The sequence below is a fragment of the Epinephelus fuscoguttatus genome, linkage group LG12, assembly GCF_011397635.1.
Source record: "Epinephelus fuscoguttatus linkage group LG12, E.fuscoguttatus.final_Chr_v1".
Taxonomy (NCBI): Eukaryota; Metazoa; Chordata; class Actinopteri; order Perciformes; family Serranidae; genus Epinephelus; species Epinephelus fuscoguttatus.
Window position 1 is genome coordinate 4,214,449 of NC_064763.1, and position 18,687 is coordinate 4,233,135.

General features: G+C 40.9%; 1 protein-coding gene across 1 annotated transcript; it reads right to left on the reverse strand.

Annotated features, from left to right (window-relative positions):
- Positions 1-4,802: 4,802 nt before the first annotated feature.
- On the reverse strand, positions 4,803-11,231 carry dlb (deltaB). The gene is made up of 7 exons (XM_049591529.1): positions 10,991-11,231; positions 10,664-10,903; positions 10,401-10,458; positions 10,002-10,259; positions 8,165-8,526; positions 7,022-7,238; positions 4,803-6,774 (listed from the first exon to the last, which is right to left on the reverse strand). Exons 1-7 carry the CDS (start codon positions 11,039-11,041, stop codon positions 6,059-6,061), a joined length of 1,902 nt encoding a protein of 633 aa, XP_049447486.1. The 5' UTR covers positions 11,042-11,231; the 3' UTR covers positions 4,803-6,058.
- Between the last annotated feature and the right edge of the window lie 7,456 nt (positions 11,232-18,687).

Genomic DNA, 18,687 nt, shown 5'->3' on the forward strand with positions numbered 1-18,687 from the left:
TTCATTTCCCCTTTTCCTTATTAATGCCTTGATCACATCAACTGGCTGGGCTTTTTGATATGTGTCTTTTCTTCCCATTTTTTTATGTCATGTGCTTGTGTGTTTTTGTCTATTTGCAAAGTTAATCACCAGCTACAATATAGTATAGCTAGCCAGCTCGCCTTATTTAATATTTCCCTCTCTTTTTATTTATATTTATATTCTGTGTAAGCAGACTTAAGATTACTGAAGTTAAAGTTGCAGTGTTGTGGGCAAAAATTTAAGTTAACCTACTATTTTTTGATACTGCTCATGATTGTTCACTGGATGCACCTTGTTCTAATTATGCCATCCTACGGTTGTAGGGTGAACTTTTAACCTAAGTGGGAGAGAGTATTGGTTGTTATTTTTGTTAAAAGATCAGAGTAGGGGTAGTGGGTAGGGGTTAGTTGGGGGACAGCTGACAAATGTGTGTGTGTGTGTGTGTGTGTGAACATGAAGGGGTATCTTCGTTTTATTAGTTTGAATGTGAAGGAGCTAAAGAAGCAAGGTCTTCTAAAACTTAAAGCAGCTCAAGCCTGCAAATGGGCGGCAATAGCTCAGTCCATCAGGAGTTGGCTTGGGAACTGGAGGGTTGCCGGTTCAAGTCCCCGCCCGGACCAAATATATAGAGCGTGGACTGGTAGCTGGAGAGGTGCCCTTGAGCAAGGCACCGAACCTCCCAAGTGCTCAGTGCGCCTGTCATGGGCAGCCCCCCACTCTGACATCTCTCCATATAGTGCATGTATAGGTCTGGTTTCTGCATGTGTGTGTATGACAACAGAGTGAAAAGATTGAATTTCCCCTTGGGGATTAAGAAAGTATATATATATATAAAAAAAAAACTCTGACCAATGGCAATTGGGTAAATGCTAGGTATGATATTTTTTTCATTCTAATGTTAAAGGGAAGGCTATAGGGGCACAGCTATCCTTATTGTTAAAAATATTCCTTTTGAGCCCTCTGATGTTATATCAGATAAAAATGGACACTTTATTATCATTTCAGGCAAACTTTACAATAAGTCCGTGACACTGACCAGTGTGTATGCACCTAATGTTGATAATGTACAATGTTTAATAGATTTTTTTCCCAACTCCCAAACCTCAGCTCTCATTCTCTAATTCTCATATAGGGGATTTTAATTGCTAGATGGGTACTGTGTTGGACCACTCCTCTACCAAACATACCATGTTTAGCAAATCTACTGGGTATATTAAGTAATTTCTTGATGACTTTAGCGTCTCTAATCCATGGCGGTTCTTATACCCCACATGTAGACCATACTTGTTTTTTTCTCACATCCACCACAGCTATACTCGAATGGATTCATCATTATAGATAATTCTTTAATTTCAAATCTTAAATCCTGTAGTTATGAAAGTATTATTTTTTCTGATCATGCACCCATAGTTGACTTTTCCAGAGGCTGAATATGCAAGAAAACACTGGAGACGTGATCCTTTGCTTTGCTGTTGCTACAGATAAGAGTTTTCTTACACACATCTCTACATACATTAAAAATATACCCCATTCACCCCTTAAACAAGCATATGTAAGGGGTGAAATTATATCATTTGCAGCAAACAAAAATAAGTGCTCAAAAGAGAGAAAGAGACGTTGCCAATCAGATTTTAGACATAGACAATATGCAAATTCACCCTCCTTTGAACCATATTATGAATGTTTGAGACTCTAGACAGAATTTAATCTTCTCTCCTCTCGCCAAGTTGAAAGTCAGCTACTCTGGAGTAGGAATGAGTGCTACAAGCATGATGAGATGGCAGGTAAACTCCTGGCCAACCAACTTTGTGGCTTGAGAGCAAAGCAACTTATTGCTGGTGTACCGACAGATAATAGCTGTGTAACATTGGATCATAAAATGATCAATGAGAATTTCAGAGCCTTTCACTCAACTTTATATACTTCTGATTGTACAGCAAATTTAAATATTATGGACAATTTCTTCAGCAACCTTGGAATACTGTGCCTTCCTGAAACCTGAGAAACAACTTTGACGCTTCCATAACCCAGCAGGAAATTATTACAGCAATATCATCTATGCAGTCGGGTAAATCTCCTGGCTCAGAAGGGCTCCCGTCAGATTTTTTTTAAGAAATTCTCTGCCAAACTAGCTCCCTTTTTATGTTCAGTGTTTACTGACTCCTTTGACTCTGGTGCACTCCCTCCTTCATTCAGTCAAGCCTGTTGCTTCCTTATCGTTTATAGGACAACGATTTCAGTAAAAACGGAAAAGTCTGTCCTTTGCGTTTTAAAAAACTTCTGCATTTATATGACGACGTTATTGAAACGATCCCCGTTCACACGGAGCCGCAAAATCTACTGGAAACGCTGTAGTATGCACGCCAGGCCAATGGGTGGCAGCATAATTTTTAAAGCAACACCACGGCATGACGCCATGCACCTGCGCTGAAGCGCCTTCCTCGACAAGGCGGTCATTACAAACCAAAACAAAGAAGACACAATGGCGAAAGCATGCACAGATAACTTTGTCTGGATGGATGACGAGGTGGAGTTGCTACAGTAACAGATATACACTTCACTTCAAATCAACAGGGTGAGCAGCACAAACAGAGCTCAGCATTGTTGTTGTGACAGTCGGCATGCCTAGTGACTGGAACCGTAATACGCATGTGCAAAAAGTCTCCGTTTTCAGAGGAACTGCATATTGCAAGTTTACATGACAACGGAGACACTGCCATTTCTAAAAAGTTGCACTCTGGAACCCGTTTTCGAATTGTTGCGTTTTCAGGCACCTAAAACGCCGCCGTCGTGTAAACTAAAGTTTACCATTTTCAGTTGAAATCGTTGTCGTCTAAATGGGGCCTCAATTGTCAGAAACGTTTGGTATTGCCAAAAATCACTTTCTGAGATTCTTACAAGTCATCAATCAATCTATTCAGTCAATTTTATTTATAAAACCCAATATCACAAATCACAATTTGCCTCACAGGGCTTTACAGCATACGACATGAATTATGTACAATGTTTAGAATCACAATGTCCTTATGAACCTCCAGTCAATCCTATTGATGTATTTCTCTCTGTTAACCCCATTTTAAAAGGCATTATGTCTCCTCCACAATCTTATTTCAAAGTTTCATTGCCCCTCGATGGCGGCTATAAGAACTGCCTGGGAACAAGACCTAGGCTCTGCTCTCACTGATGACACATGGGACTCAGTCCTTAAATGTATTCACTCCTTTTCCATGTGTGCACGTCATAGACTCTCGCAGTTTAAAGTGATCTATCATATCCACATATCTAAATCCAAATTGGTGCGAATATACCTAGATGTGGACCCTACATGTGATAAATGGAAAAGTGCACCTGCCATGCACCTTCACATGTATTAGGCATTGCCGCTGACTTGGATTTCATACATTCATTCATTCATCTTTTAACCGCTTCATTTTCTTGAGGGTCGCGGGGGGGCTGGAGCCTATCCCAGCTGACATCGGGCGAGAGGCAGGGTACACCCTGGACAGGTCGCCAGACTATCACATTTGACACATAGAGACAAACAACCATTCACGCTCACATTCACACCTACGGACAATTTAGAGTTATCAATTAACCTAGTCCCCAATCTGCATGTCTTTGGACTGTGGGAGGAAGCTGGAGTGCCCGGAGAGAACCCACGCTGACACGGGGAGAACATGCAAACTCCACACAGAAGGGCTCCCACGCCCGGGATCGAACCGGCAACCCTCTTGCTGTGAGGCGAGAGTGCTGACCACCACACCATCGTGCCACCCTTTCAATTCAGTTCAGTCCAATTTTATTTATAAAGCTCAACATCACAAATAACAATTTGTCTCACAGGGCTTTACAGCATACGACATCCCTCTGTCCTTTGGACCCACACAGCGGATAAGGACAAACTCATCTTTGTAAAAAATATATTTTTCACGAAAATGTTGGCCCTGTAAAGATATGTCCCAGATTTTTGTCAGCTCTGTCAGATTTCTACAAAAACATCATTTATTCAGGCATAAAATAGGTTAACTATATCACAAAGACTCCTATCTCACTTCCTGGTTTCCAAGAAGGTGTGGATGCTGCTTAAGTACTTGTTAACCTTCTATTTTATGATAAATTTATTAAACAATATTGCTATCAGTATGTCTCAACCATAACAGGACAGCTCTGTAGCCTTTATAAATCCAAACTGAATAACAATTATGGTTTAGAAATATATATTTATAATATATAAAATACATTTTCATTAGTATTAGAGAACTCTGAATTGAAAAATAAAATGGCTCCTCACTATGACTGCTGTGAAACTGTCAACTCCATAAGGCATAAACTCTGTCAGATCTTTGACCTTTGACTTCTGACATTAATCATGTATGCTATTTAACACTTGAAAACCTGGAGTGACATCACCTTTCTTGTGCTGCTTTCAGACACCCACTGTAACCTTTGAACCCTGAGCAAATTGGTGCAATTTCTTTCAAAAACATGGGGAAAAGGCAATGAGCAACTTGATAAGAAATGCTCAACAAATTGCAAAAACTTAATAGATTTTTGAAAAGCTAGGGAAAAACTATTTATAATTATCATTATAAATTATTATTATTATATATTTAAAAATATGTTACAGAATTACTTTTTTTCTTTTTAAATTCCCAAGTCATTTCCTTGTTTGTTTGTTTAACTTCCTTTTCTTTTTTCCTTTTTTATATGTTTTTTTTTTTTTTTTTTTTTTTTTTTACACTTATTTTCTTGTTTCAAATTTTCTCTTTTTACTATTTCCTTATTAATTTTTGGGTCATTTCTTCTTTCGTTGGTCATTGCCTTTGTCCTATGTTTTTGGAGGAAACTAAGCCCATTTGGTCAAGTGTCAAAAGCTGAAGAAAAAAATTGAATTACTAAGAGGTTAGCCCATTACAAGATTTAAGAGGCAAGATTTTGATCTTTTATAATATATTTTCCCAGCCTAGTTGGAATGTAAATATTAAGGTTTTGTTCCAGTTCTCAAGAACATGCATTGGACAATTAATTGAAAAAACAAATCAGCAGATGATGTTAGTAGCAGCCTCAACTTATTAACAACCATTACACACTTAAGTTCCAGGCACCTTCATTAACCATACAAGTGCACAGTACTCTGAATTAAGGCATAGGGTTCACGGCTGCAGGAGAGACTTAAATTCAGAATCTCATCAAAGCAAATATTTTATTCCACATCACAACCACAACATGATGAAATTAAATAATAGGAATGAAAACATGTAACATAACACAAACTTTGGCATGAACACAAAATGGCACATGAAAGAGCGATGTGATCAGTAGTATATAAATTACAGTAATGGCTGACTTTGTGCAATAAAGCACATTTAACTTCTATCCCTGCACTGAATATCTTTGGGATACTTCACACTACCTTCACAGCCCATAAAACATCCAGATACAACATCAAGCGTCGGTCTTCATTCAGCATCATATAAATATATCTGTACATCTGTGACAATCAAAGTGAAGCCATAAACATGAATTTTCAAATAAATAAATATATAAAGAATAAAAATGATGGTGCGCACAATAAGGAAATAATGTCCAAAGGAAGATTGAAAAGCAAAACAAAAATTCTCTGTTTAAAAAATGAGAAACAATTAAATAAAGTCAACATAATGAAAATAATAACCCAATCTTTTGGGTGGTCAGAGTATTGTGACTTCCTGTATTTGGTATGTGTTATGTGTTGTAGGTCCTATGAAAAGTGGATGGTATTATTTCTTTCTTTGGGTCTTAAACATGAAAGAGCTTTGCCCTATATACTTTTTCCATAAATCTTTGTAAACAATCTTCATCAGAACAGTTCATTTGTCCATAATTTGTTTCTTATTCTTACATTTTTAATGGTACATTATCGCCTGCATAAGCAGAGTGGTTTTCAGCTCATGGATTTGTTCCTTTCATCACTTTCATCACTATGTATGAAGAGAGAGGAGCAACAAGTGCTAATATTCATTTACCCCTGTGTGAACATCAGTGTGTTCCCTCTGTCTCATCTCGGCCCTGCCACAGAGCCCAGGCCGGCCTCCTCCCTCCACATAAAGTCCTGCCGCTCACCTCTGGCCAGGCTGCTCTCCACAGGATTGTGCCTGTACCCAGATCTTCCGTCTGGGCAGAGGGAAAGGCTGAGGCGAGCCGTGCCATTGCTTATCTTGAACAGGCCATTAGGACTGAGGAATGCTTCTCTTTCATTTCCTCCCAGGTTGTTGACTGTCTCCAAGTCATTGTAGACTGCAATGTCGCTTAGGTGCTTCCTTCCCTGCAGTCTTCTCCTCCTCCTTAAGAAGATAATACCTGCCACCAGAACCAGCACCAGGACAGCCAGAACACAGGAGACAGTGAGGGTGGCAGAGGAGGGCTGGGAGGCTTGACGCAAAGCAGGCTTGAAACTGGGCTGGAGCGTGAACTCACAGCTTGGACCCATAAAGCCCTTGGGGCACTGGCATACTGGACCGGTGAAGTGGGTGAAGCAAGTGCCACCGTTCTGGCATGGGCGGGCACCACAGGCATCTGAGCGCACGCTACAGTTCTTGCCGGTGTACCCCAGGGTGCAGGAACAGGTGTAGTCATTCACACCATCTTGGCAGGTTCCAGCATTCTGGCAGGGGGTTGAGGCACAATCGTCAATGTTGACCTGGCAGTTGGCACCAGTGAAGCCTGCCTGACAGCGGCACAAGATGCTCTGGCCAAGGTCCAGACACTCACCACCTGCAGAGGGGAGAAATACTCTGTTCAGCATCCAGGAGATCAGGGATGACCATTCGATCACACTGAGAGTGTTAATGGGATTATATTCAATACTCATCCAATAGGAAATTGCAATGGAATGCACTGACACAGGAGTGTCCACAGTGATACCTTTTCACTAAACAATTTCATATTCAGCAAAGAAACTGATGATTTGCACTTCAGCCACAAGATGTCGCCAGAGGGGAGGCCTCTCCCGCCCACTCACCGTTCAGACAGGGCTTGTTGCTGCAGCGGTCCAGCTTCTTCTCACAGTTGGAGCCAGTGTAGCTGGGAGGGCAACGGCAGGTGTAGCCTCCAGTCATCGTCTCTACACAGGTGCCTCCGTTGAAGCAGGGACCATCTGCACACGTCATGGCAATGATCTCGCAGTTCTTACCGTAGAATCCCTGTGGACAGGTGCACGAATAGTCGTTCTCCAGGTCCTGTGGGCGGAGGAGGAAAAAGCTTTACATAAAGGGGGACATCTGGAGCCTTCTATCTCTGGAGCTGTTACTTTTGTTTTGAAAGGTAGGATAAAGGATTACACCTGATGAAAGCTCTTAATTTTCAATTTGCATTCAGATGAAGCCACGGCATGAAGTTGAAATTTACAGTTTCAGTAGTCTAGCAGACACTGACAACAACTACTGAATTATAACTGTAACCTTTTGTATCACTGTGCTTGCATTAAAATCTTTGATTAATCTTTTATTTTAGTTTTATCATTATTTGTTTGATTCATGGGGTTCGAGGATAATGCTTAAAATTAAGTTTTCCAGCAGAAAAAAAGTTGTGTTTGTAACACTGAGGTGTTTTGATCAGTTGACATTTATTTTACGATGTTGGTCAAATTTGAAAAAACTTTTCACATTTTTGAGTAGGACTGACTTTAAAAAAAAAGTTAAAATATCATAAATAAAATAATTTGACTGCTTAATGTCACCACAGCTTTTGAATAAATATTGAGTTGGTTCAATTTAAGCTTTTAGAGGTAAAAATCAAAGCAAATCATGTTGGTTGTTCTTAAGTTACTTGAGTTTGTCAGATTGTAAAACACTTATAGGATTGACTCAATAATCAGAGTAGGAACAACTTAAAAATGCATGCAAATTGTTTCCTTTATTTTTTTTAAGTTGAGCCAGTGGATTACTTTTAAGTGTATAGTATTTATCTATAATGTATATATTGGTAGTATTAAAAATTGTTTTTATAAGTTACTGTTCTTGTTCTTTTGCTGGTCTGATGCTTAAACTTCCCTGCATGGGATTGATAATGTTCATCTTATCTGTGATAGGCTTATTTATTTATTGCAGCTATTTTATTATTAGTGCAACTTTAAACTAACACACTTAACCCCTTGTATACTCACATTGCAGCTGCCTCCATTTTTGCATGGGTTGCTGTCACACTCGTTGGTTTCCAGCTCACAGTTGGTGCCTCCGAAGCCGGGCCGGCAGGTGCAGGTGTAGCTGCCCTGGCCAGTGTTGGTGCAGGTTGCACCATTGGCACAGGGCTTGTGGTTGGTGCAGTAATTGAGGTCCTGATCACAGAAGAGGCCCCCCCAGCCCTCCTGACAGTTACACTGCCACGGCTGGCTGCACGTCCCATGGAGGCAGCCTGGGTAGCGTACGCATTCATTACAGGAGGGGCCCTGCCAGCCCATGCGACATGTACAGCCCCCTGGGGCCTCGCAGTAGCCATGCCTCTCACTGCAGTCCGCCGAGCAGATGGCTGGAGGGACGAGGGGAAAGGAGGGTGTGTGATTACAATAGGCAAGCCTTCTCATACATCTCTCTCTCACACACACACACGTACAGGGCCCCTTGTCTGACCCCAGCCCTGCTCCAGACTTCACTGTTGGTTAAGTATTAAGCCAAGCAGCTGGTAGGCACACTGCCGAAGAAAAATGCTTTCTTTTATCTCATTTTACACACACATGCACACACACACACACACACACACACACACACACACACACACACACAACACACCCAAATCACCTTGAAAAATGTATGTGTGTAATGAAGCCCACAGCTCTTTCTCTCATTGTAACAGAGAACAAAAGGCAGATGGAACACCACAGACCATCTTGCAAAAGAGTAAAACACAGCGCTACCGGACATCGCTCAGATAAAGGAAACATTCTGCATGCTCTGAAAAGATTCTTGTCTGTGGAGGAGATCAGAAACTAGCCTGAGTAATAAGATAAAAACACTTTATCCATGCCTCAACAAAACCTGAGCCTAATTTTCAAGTCTTCACAATCAGAATTTACTTCCAAGTAGGTTTTTCACTTACAAAGAATTTGCTTTTGGTTGCTGGTGCGTATACTGAACATACAATAAACATATTTGTGAGTAAGCAGAAATGCCTTAAGTTGTTTCCACTCTCTAAGGCAAAGTACTGTAAGACTCAAGAAGAGGTTTGAATTGTCTTGTCTTGCAAATATTCAGTCTCTTAATGTTACTGTTTTGTGAGTAAGCACGAATGCCTTTGGTTGTTTCCACTCTCTACATTCTTTCAGTGTCTTTACTTACTCAGATGTTTATGTGGTGTTTTGTTTGTGTTGATAGAGTTTATTATGAGGCCTTCCTCCTTTTGAATAAACACTTTTCAGAAGGATGCCATTTACTTAATGTGTTTATCATACTGTTTTTTCCCTGGTGTTTCATGCTGATTGTAGTATTGAATTGTTTTGATTTTGTTTTTCATAGTTAGTAACTTTGTTTTATACAGTGCTACATAAATAAAGTTTATTATATTGAGCTATTGTGACAGTTAGTATTAACTCATTAATGAGTAACTCAGTAAATATTTTTTTCTGATATCATAGACGACTACAAAACAAAATGAGAACATGTTGACCTCTACTCTACTGTAGATACTACAAGCATGGACATTGTAGTGGGGGTCAGGGGTGGGACTACCCAGGGCCCCATTGGGAGGGGTCCTTGAAAAGCCTGGAATGGAAAGTAGTTTTAATTTCTCAATAATTAGTTCACAGTTTGCCTAAGAGGACTTTACAGCATATGACATGGAGTGGATAGAAAAACTCCTCCCAGAAAAACTTTGGGAGAGAAGAAGTTTATAAATATATATATATATATATATATATATATATATATATATATATATATAAATTAAAATTAAAATACCGTGTTCAATGGCACTTCGGCAGGCTACTTATTAATAGGCTATACACTTACGCTCGGAGCAGTAGTTTCCCTTCCAGCCCTCCAGGCAGATGCGGTTGCCCTCTTCGTCGCAGGTGTAGTGGCCCAGCGTGTCGTCTCTCGGCCTGCAATAGTCAGCACAGCCGTCTCCAAAGTAGTACTCGTCGCAGTAGACGTGGTAGGAGTAGCGCAGCTCGCTTTGTTCGCCAAAGTGCACGTCCTGGGACCAGTCCTCACCGATGGCAAGTCTCCTCCTGGTCGCCAGACGGCTCACAAGGTTGTTTTGGTTATCTGCAGTGTGAAGAGACATTATAAACAAATGTTACCTTGCAAGGAAGCTGTGTGCGTCAGATGGAGAGCATTACAGAACACGTCATTTATACTGGCTTAACGTTTTATTGGTATCACTGAATACAGTAAGGAACAACCTACCCGTGTACTCAGTCGGAGATTCAGCATTCCAGGCTTCAATGATCAACGAGAATGTTCCCTGGAGCAGAAAAAAATGCGTTTAGTGCTTTGAGGCGTAACAACAGTGACGCATATAGTAGCCTATTTTATTTCTATATCTGACATTAATAAATGAAATGGCAGATAAACTGCGTCTCACTTATGTATTCAGTCATGTCCTGTCTACAGCTTACAGCAGCCAAGAAGCGCTATGATCGTTATTCTAACTATGATTTCGCATTTACCGGCCACTTGAAGTGGAAGGGCACCCTGATGGGAGCGCTGCTGGAAATGGAGGTGTGATCGGCCCTGATGACGTTGGTGTGTCCGGTGCCGAAGGTGCACGGTGGCTCAGCGGAGATCACATCCTCCGGGTGTTTAAGGCAAATTCTGAAAAATATATGACAGTCCCTGTGTCTTCTGCAGATGCGTTGCGCCGTGTGGAATGAGTTTATTTTCAGCTCAAACACACCAGAGGACAAAACCTGTAATGACAGAAAAACAAGGTATGAGGCGCGCTGTGCGGACACATTGAGACTCTGTTATTTTAGCACAAACAGAAATTAACTTACGACGTGCACTAAGGCCAAAGCACAGAGGTATCTCAGGTGTACATTTGCCATTTCTTCTCAGAATTTGCTTTCCTGTTGTAAGTAGATGTCCGCATTCGTCGTGTTCGATAATATTCCCAAACGGCGCTGAGGAAAAAATCAAAAAACTTTCATCACTTTCAGTTCTATGATCCTGTTGGTGTCTCCCAAGTCCTTGTCTCCTGCAGACAGTCCTCCCTGCTGTCCTGCCGTTTGCACTCTACTTCTTTTGGCTCTACGGCGCAATTGTCGCTGAGTGGCTTTTTATACACTATGATGCTGCGCGTCACAGGCAGAGAGGTGGAGCCGGAGCAGACCTCAGGGAGCAGCCTGACTCAGGGGGCCTGCCGGGGGATTTAGACGACCCACATCACACCTGGACAAAGTCCTTATTAAGAATATGCATAAGCTGCCGCAGGACAGATATGTTTGGCATTGCTGCATGAATCTTAACCACCCGGAAGAGTTTGTCAATGTTGGTGATGGGACTGAGTCGCCACAGGCCTGGAAAAACAGCAAGTATTAGTGATGGAGAACTCTTTCTACGCGTGAGTGTCTGAAAACAACTACAAGTCTCATTAAAAAAACGATAAAAAAAACAAACTTGTCATCCACGAGAATATATACTATCATTTAGGCATTCAGATCTGGGAGATTTGTCAAACAGTGAGCGTGCCAGGACATTATCCAACTACGGCCTCCTGCATTTCATCAAACATGAATTTCAGCATTTAACTTTAACACCAATTTGTAGATCATTGTTTATAAGGTTCTTTTTTTCTTGCCCACATAACAAAGATCAAAGAGAAGCGGGGAAGAACAGCGTATAGCTTTTCTTTCTTTACATCCAACATTATAATTGCTCTGACGCGTGTGGGGTGACAAAGAGTGGGCAGGTCAAAGATGAGAATGTATTGTGCGTCTGGCGGCTATTCAGGCCTCTTCTGATGCGCTCCTGGGCCTGAAAAGGGTGCGGGGGGGAAAAAGAAGGGGGGCAGCTCGCGTGCGCGCTCGTGTGTGTGTGTGTCAGGGTGTCCTGCAGAGTTTGGGCTATCATGTTGCTTTTGTCTGGACCTCATGCGAACAGCTGTATGGTAATCAATGGCACATGGTCGACAGTGTGGGGCTCCAAACCCGACTATTGTCTCCTCAAAGCGTCCACCCCCAGCGCACAGTCTCTCTCTCTCTCTCTCTCTCTCTCTCTCTCTCACACACACACACACACACACACACACACACACACACACACACACACACAGTGCTAACCCCGTATTGATTTAGGGAGAACTGGTCTGCAGTCGGTTTCAGCATCTGTCGCTGGCAGGGATGAGGTGGAGGGTAAACACACCTAAACTGTTATTTATACAGCAGAGCTGTTTCAATCCTCAGCACTGATATTTAATATAACAATAAACAGCCTCAAAATTAGTGTCATAAGATGAGTTTGAGCCTCAAAAATAAACTGACAGTTTTGATTTGCGTTTGGCTATTTTCTCTCTGAAGCGAGTCAAACCACTTCTGTGGTTATACATCAAGACGTAAATAATTGATATAAAAAGCCAGACTTACTCAGTCAGTGGACAGTCTGTGAATACATTGACATAAAGTCAAAGATGTCAACATGGCAGCCACATGAGTTTATCAATCAGACACTATACAAACGTGTGCGCTGGGTTATGTGTATGTGTATGGGGATAGTAGGTGGGTGGGTGACGGTCCCATTGACATTCTAATGAGAAAAGAGGACGCGTGCCTGAGTTGACCCCCTGTATATCCTGGCACATTTCCCGACAGGGCAACAAGGACAAACCAGGGAGGAAACATACACAGCTGTATGTAAAGTAAGTACGTAAAATGGCTGGAGCGGTCTCTCGTTCTTATTCATGACCAGCTCACAAACTTCTGTGTCAAACGTTGAGTCCAGAACAGTGGCTGTAAAAGAACGACCAAACATCTTCAAGGACTTTCAGGGGGTCCCTTCAGGGGCATAAATATAGACACTGCCACCTGGAAATAGGCCCATGTTCAAAGAAGAACTCACATTAAAACAAAAATGGTGCTATTTTCCATACATGTCCTAAATAAGGCAAACCCATCTCCATCATGATTTTCTGGTTTTGTAAAACAGTGTCAATCTATAACAAATTATAAACTTATTCTACATAATCTATTTAAAAAACTATAATTTACCAATTGAACCAGTTGAACTAATAATTTCAAATTTTGTAGATTTGTCTTATACAGATATGTAATGATGATTGCTGTGTAATATGTATGTTAATGTGTCCAGTATCAAGTATCTGCAAGTAGATGTAACATAAAAGCAGCAGTAAGACACACTGTTGTTAAAATATATACACCTAACACTCTGTGTGTGTGTGTGTGTGTGTGTGTGTGTGTGTGTGTGTGTGTGTGTGTGTGTGTGTGTCTGTCTGTCTGTCTGTCTGTCTGTGTGTGTGCTTCATAACTTGTAACTAGGGCGTAATAGGGCCCCTCATAATAGCATGCACTGGGGCACATTGTAACTACCTTACGCCACTGGGTCCCTTATATGACTAAGACAATTTCCACTTACAAACAAAGCCAAATAAAACCAATTAAATTACAGGTTGTATCGGACCCACATAAATTAGTCAAAATTGATAAAGTGAAATGAAAAAAAAACTTGTTTAAAAAAAAAAACAACAACTGAAAAGTGGGTGTGTGCATGTGTATTCATCCCCAATGCTATGAAGCCTCTATACAAGTGCAACTAATAACCTTCAAAGTCACATAATTAGTTAAATAAAGTCCACCTGTGTGCAATCTAAGTGTCACATGATTTCAGTATATATACACCTGACCTAGAAAGGCCCCAGAGTCTGCAGCAACACTATGCAAGGTTTACCATCAAGTAAATGGCACTATGAAGTCCAAGGAGCTAGTGGCATTTGCAATATTTGAAGACACTGGGGGTCCACTTGCAAGATTTTTTTTGAATGAACATTCTCTGTTTTGATGCTATTTAGGTACTTCGGTCTGGTGACCCTAAAACACTTTTTTTTAATTATTATTATTAATTATGAATTGTGATAATAAAAATATTTGTAGACATTTGTAAAAAGTATTGAGTAGAAACAGAATACTTTACAACTGCTATCATTAAAAATGCATTGACTAGAGTTGGAAAAATAGTTTGATATATGTATTCATGTTGACAGTTGTCGACTGTAACGAAATATATTATTTAAATACAAGTACAAACAGAATGACAGATTATTAGATCCAGAGCTTTTTTATTATTAGGCCTATTTTTATCTATCTATTTAAGATTGTTTTGTGGGGCTTTTTGCTTTTATTATAGAACAGCTGGAGAGTGACAGGAAACTCGCTGGATGAGAACACCACTCACCGAAACTCAGGGACCAGACAAGACGGACAGTGATCAGAGACTCCGGCCTTTCAGATCAGGTGTATATATACTGAGATCATGAGACACTTAGATTGCACACAGGTGGGCTTTATTTAACTAATTATGTGACTTTTGAAGGTAATTGCTCACCAGCGCCACCATGCACACACCCCTTTACAGTTGTTTTTTTTTTTGGGGGGGGGGGGTTCATTTCACCTATTGTGACTACTTTATGTGGGCCCATTACACTAAATCTAAAAAAGACTCATGTAAATTACAGGCTATAATGCAAAAAAAATTAGGAAAAACACTAGGGGGTGAATACTTTTGCAAGGTATTGTATGCGCTGCATCTACAGTACCGGCTGCATCTTTCCAAAGGGGAGGATAAGTGTGTTTTTGTGTCAGGACAGCAGATGGACCATGCACCCTCTCTGCTGTTGTCAACTGCATTACTTGCAGGAGTGTGACATGAGTGTGCCACAGGGCATGGGAACCAAAGAGGAGTCATGTCATCCCCCTTGGACCTCCCACCAGTTTGAGTGGCCGGCATCTGCCTCATCTACAGCCCACAGCAGCTTGGAGATCCTTCTCCCCAAGGACACTTCGAGAAAGAGAGGGGGAGCTGCTGCAAATCTGACCCCTGCAGGCTCTCAGGGGAGAAGTCAGCCTGTTGTGGCCACTTCTGCAGTCCCAGCCTGCTGTCTGACTGTTGGACAATAGGAGGTGTGGAATGGGAGTCTGGCGGCTTGTGATGCTGTGTGTGTGTGTGTGTGTGTGTGTGTGTGTGTGTGTGTGCATACAGCTTCAAATTTGTGCATGTCATTTGGTTGATTGTTTCATCTCATTAAGACGGATACCTAAAAGGGCACACAGCTCTGCCACATCCCCACTGTGCAAATTTATGGTTGAGTGAGGTATGTGGAGGTGCATTATAAGGCTAATCACTGGCTGGCAATAATATGGACAGAAATACTGCACTGCATCTAATGGTTTCCTTTGTGAAATCAGTGTTCTGAAACAATTTAGGCTATTGTTGCTTCCTTAGGCCATCTGTGTCCACTCAGTTAATCTGCTTTAACTTCAGCCCTCCTCCAGACTCAGCAGGTTTACAGTGATACAGACAGAACTTCTGTATTTTTCCTTCATATTCCTGTGTACTTTTATCTCAGCTTTCCTCCAGAATCTGAAGTCTCTCCTTTTCCTTATTGCTACAACACATATAGAGCCTTTACATCCTCTTTTAGTCTCATGATAAGATGTCTTATGATTAGTCAAAGTGGATTTATTCACAGTGTGCATTAGAAAATCCTTTCTAGTCTTCTGACTACTCAAAGCGCTTTTATACTACTGAGTCACATTCACCCTTTCACAATCACATTCACACACTGGTGGTCGAGGCAACCATATAAGGTGCCACCCGCTACTCAGTAACCATTTACATGCTCTCACACCAATGGATCAGCCATCAGGAGCAATTTGGGGTTTCAGTATCTTGCCCAAGGATACTTTATCATGCAGACACGCTGGAGTAACCGGAGATCAAACTGCCAATCTTCCAATTGGTGGGTGACCCGCTCTGTCTCTGAGCCACAGCCACTCAAAAACAACAAACACTGACCAAAGTGATTTACAGATAGAAACTGAAATGACATTTAGATAATTAATATTAAAGTAAACTGGTAGATAAATACAACAGACAAAAAATGAATCACAAATGTTTGTTGCAGAGTCTTAAAAATGTTATCAAGGCCCCCTAACTGACATAAGCATCACATTTTGCTCAGGACAAAACATGAAGTTATGTTAATTATTGCAGAGGCTAAAAAAGCAGTTTGAAAAAGCTGTGTTTTTTCCATGAAATGTGGCATTTCTTTCAAAATAACATGTTTCCTTTACAATTATTAATATTGTTCACTTGTTGTACCATTATTTAGATTTATTACATCAATGCCAGTATGTGCCATTCATCACCAACTATCCATCAGTTCAGTTCAGTCCATTTACTTCAGTATTTAATCAGTACCACTTCCTCTGTCCTTAGTTTAGTTTAGTTTATTTAGTTTATAAAAAGGACAGCGTGCAGGTACATTAGTTGTTTACAAAACAAAAAGATGTTTGCACCAGATTTAGCTAAAGGCTAAGCTTTCCTGCAATAATATCATAAAGTTGATTATTGGAGACATGCAGGCCAAATAGTTTTTTCATGACTGGTAGTTAGTTAGTTAGTCAGTTAGTTTACTAACTTAAGTCCAGTATACACTGTGCGGTTTTGGTCTGTCCCAGGCAAAAGATGAGCATCATGAAAGAAAGGTGACAATATCTTTGGTCATGGCTCTCAAACGGTAATAGAATAGAATAGAATAGCCTTTATTGTCATTATGCATTCCTGTACAACAAGATAGGAGAGCTACTCCTTTAAAGTGCCAAAATGTACAAACAATAGACAATACAAATGCAATAAATAATACCCATTACTTCACACATCACATCATTCACACAGACATCATTCACATAATCAGTGGTCCTATATCGCACAAGGATGGCCGCTGTCACGGTCTTGTGATCAAAGTCAGCCTAGGATAAAATTCTGACAGTGTCAGAAATTTGGGATGACCATCTCACTGTGTAACTGCTGTGAAGACCTTCGTTCACAAACCAACCAATACAATCACACACATCATTTTGTGTGTGTGTGTATTTTCAAAGATTCAGTCAAAGTGGCACTGTAGTTCCATAAGTACCCCACAACCCATAGACCATTCTTCTGCAGTGGCTGTGTATAGGTAAAAGGTAAAGGTAAACTGATAAACATTTTATATAGTGGTTTTCTAAGAAACAATGTGATCATTGCTTTTCCATATGGAACAAACAAATCTGTCTCTGTGAGTAACTGACCATGTCCCAAATCCTCCCCAAATCAACATATACCATGAGGTAAATAAAACAGAAATGTTTGGCTTAGCAGCAGATGATGTTATGTTGGGGCACAAAAGAGGGCATGATAATTATTTAATCCCGTCCAAAATGAGCAATAGATCTGCCTTCCTTAAATCCCACCTTTCCTCGCCAGCCCAGACTCTGTCCTGCAGCAGCCTCAGTGACAGATGGTAGATGAAAGAGGGAGTTGGGAGGAACAAGCAAATGAGAACAGGTGGGGGTGAAAACTGAAGGAAAAAGAGAGGGCACAGAGGTCAACTAGGGCATTAGAAAGGGAGAGGAAACTTACATATAGACTTGCAGGGGACAGATCGATGGATAGATTTTTTTTCCTTTTCACTGTGCCTCTCTAAATCTGTCTTTTTTTTGCCAGATGTCAGCCAACTCTGGATCGTGAAAAATATGTCTACAGGGTAATGCTTGGAGAAAGAGTGTATTAACACACAGTATAATGGCTGTATTGACATGTTTCGGAAATATTTTGTTCAATCAAATTGCCCTCTTATTTGCAATTTGATTTAATGTACTGTAATTAGTTTTAATGTGGTGAATATGCTCTGAGTCAGTTTTTGATCCTCAACATTTTTTCTATTGATGTAGCACTGGATTCAACCACATGAATGCAATGTCTCATGTAAAGAGTACAGAGAAATGCAGCCTATAAAGGAATTTAATAATTGAGTTTAATCAGGCACAGGTTTAGTGTAAATATTCACTCTCTAAGTAAAATAGACCAAGTTTTATTTTGTTCTAAAGAAAGGAGATGGGGGTTGGAATTAAGTAGAATACAATTTTATAGGTACTTAGAGTGAATAATTCCCTTTGAAAAAAGCCTTAGTCTCAGGTTTAAGGGCTCTGTAAAGAACTGAAGGTAAAAGACCAAAACACAATGTGAATACAGCTGCCTATTCAGGACCCCACCCCCCAGCCACACACTAATGTTGCCCCCTGCCTTCCAGCTATGGAGGAAGCTTGAGCAGACTGTTGAACTCCTGCTGCATCACGCCCTCCTCCCCTCCCTGTTGCGGCACGCCAGCTCGGCCCCGGCAGCTGTTTAGCCAACTAGACTTGGCAGAAGGGGCTGCAGAGGAACAATGCAGTGTGACTTGACTCTCCCTCTTTGTGTGTGTGTGTGTGTGTGTGTGTGTGTGTGTCAATGTAAAGAAAAGACTGTTATTGTTCACTGTAAGCAACCAAACCTGAATTATCAGTTGCATTAATGTCTTTGCAGTTCAAATGAGTGCATTAAGCAGAGGAGCCACAGCAGAGCAAAAAACCTTGTGTGGTCAAAAGCACAAGGAGATTTCTGCAACCACTTTTGGTAATCTGAAAACTCACAGCAAACAATC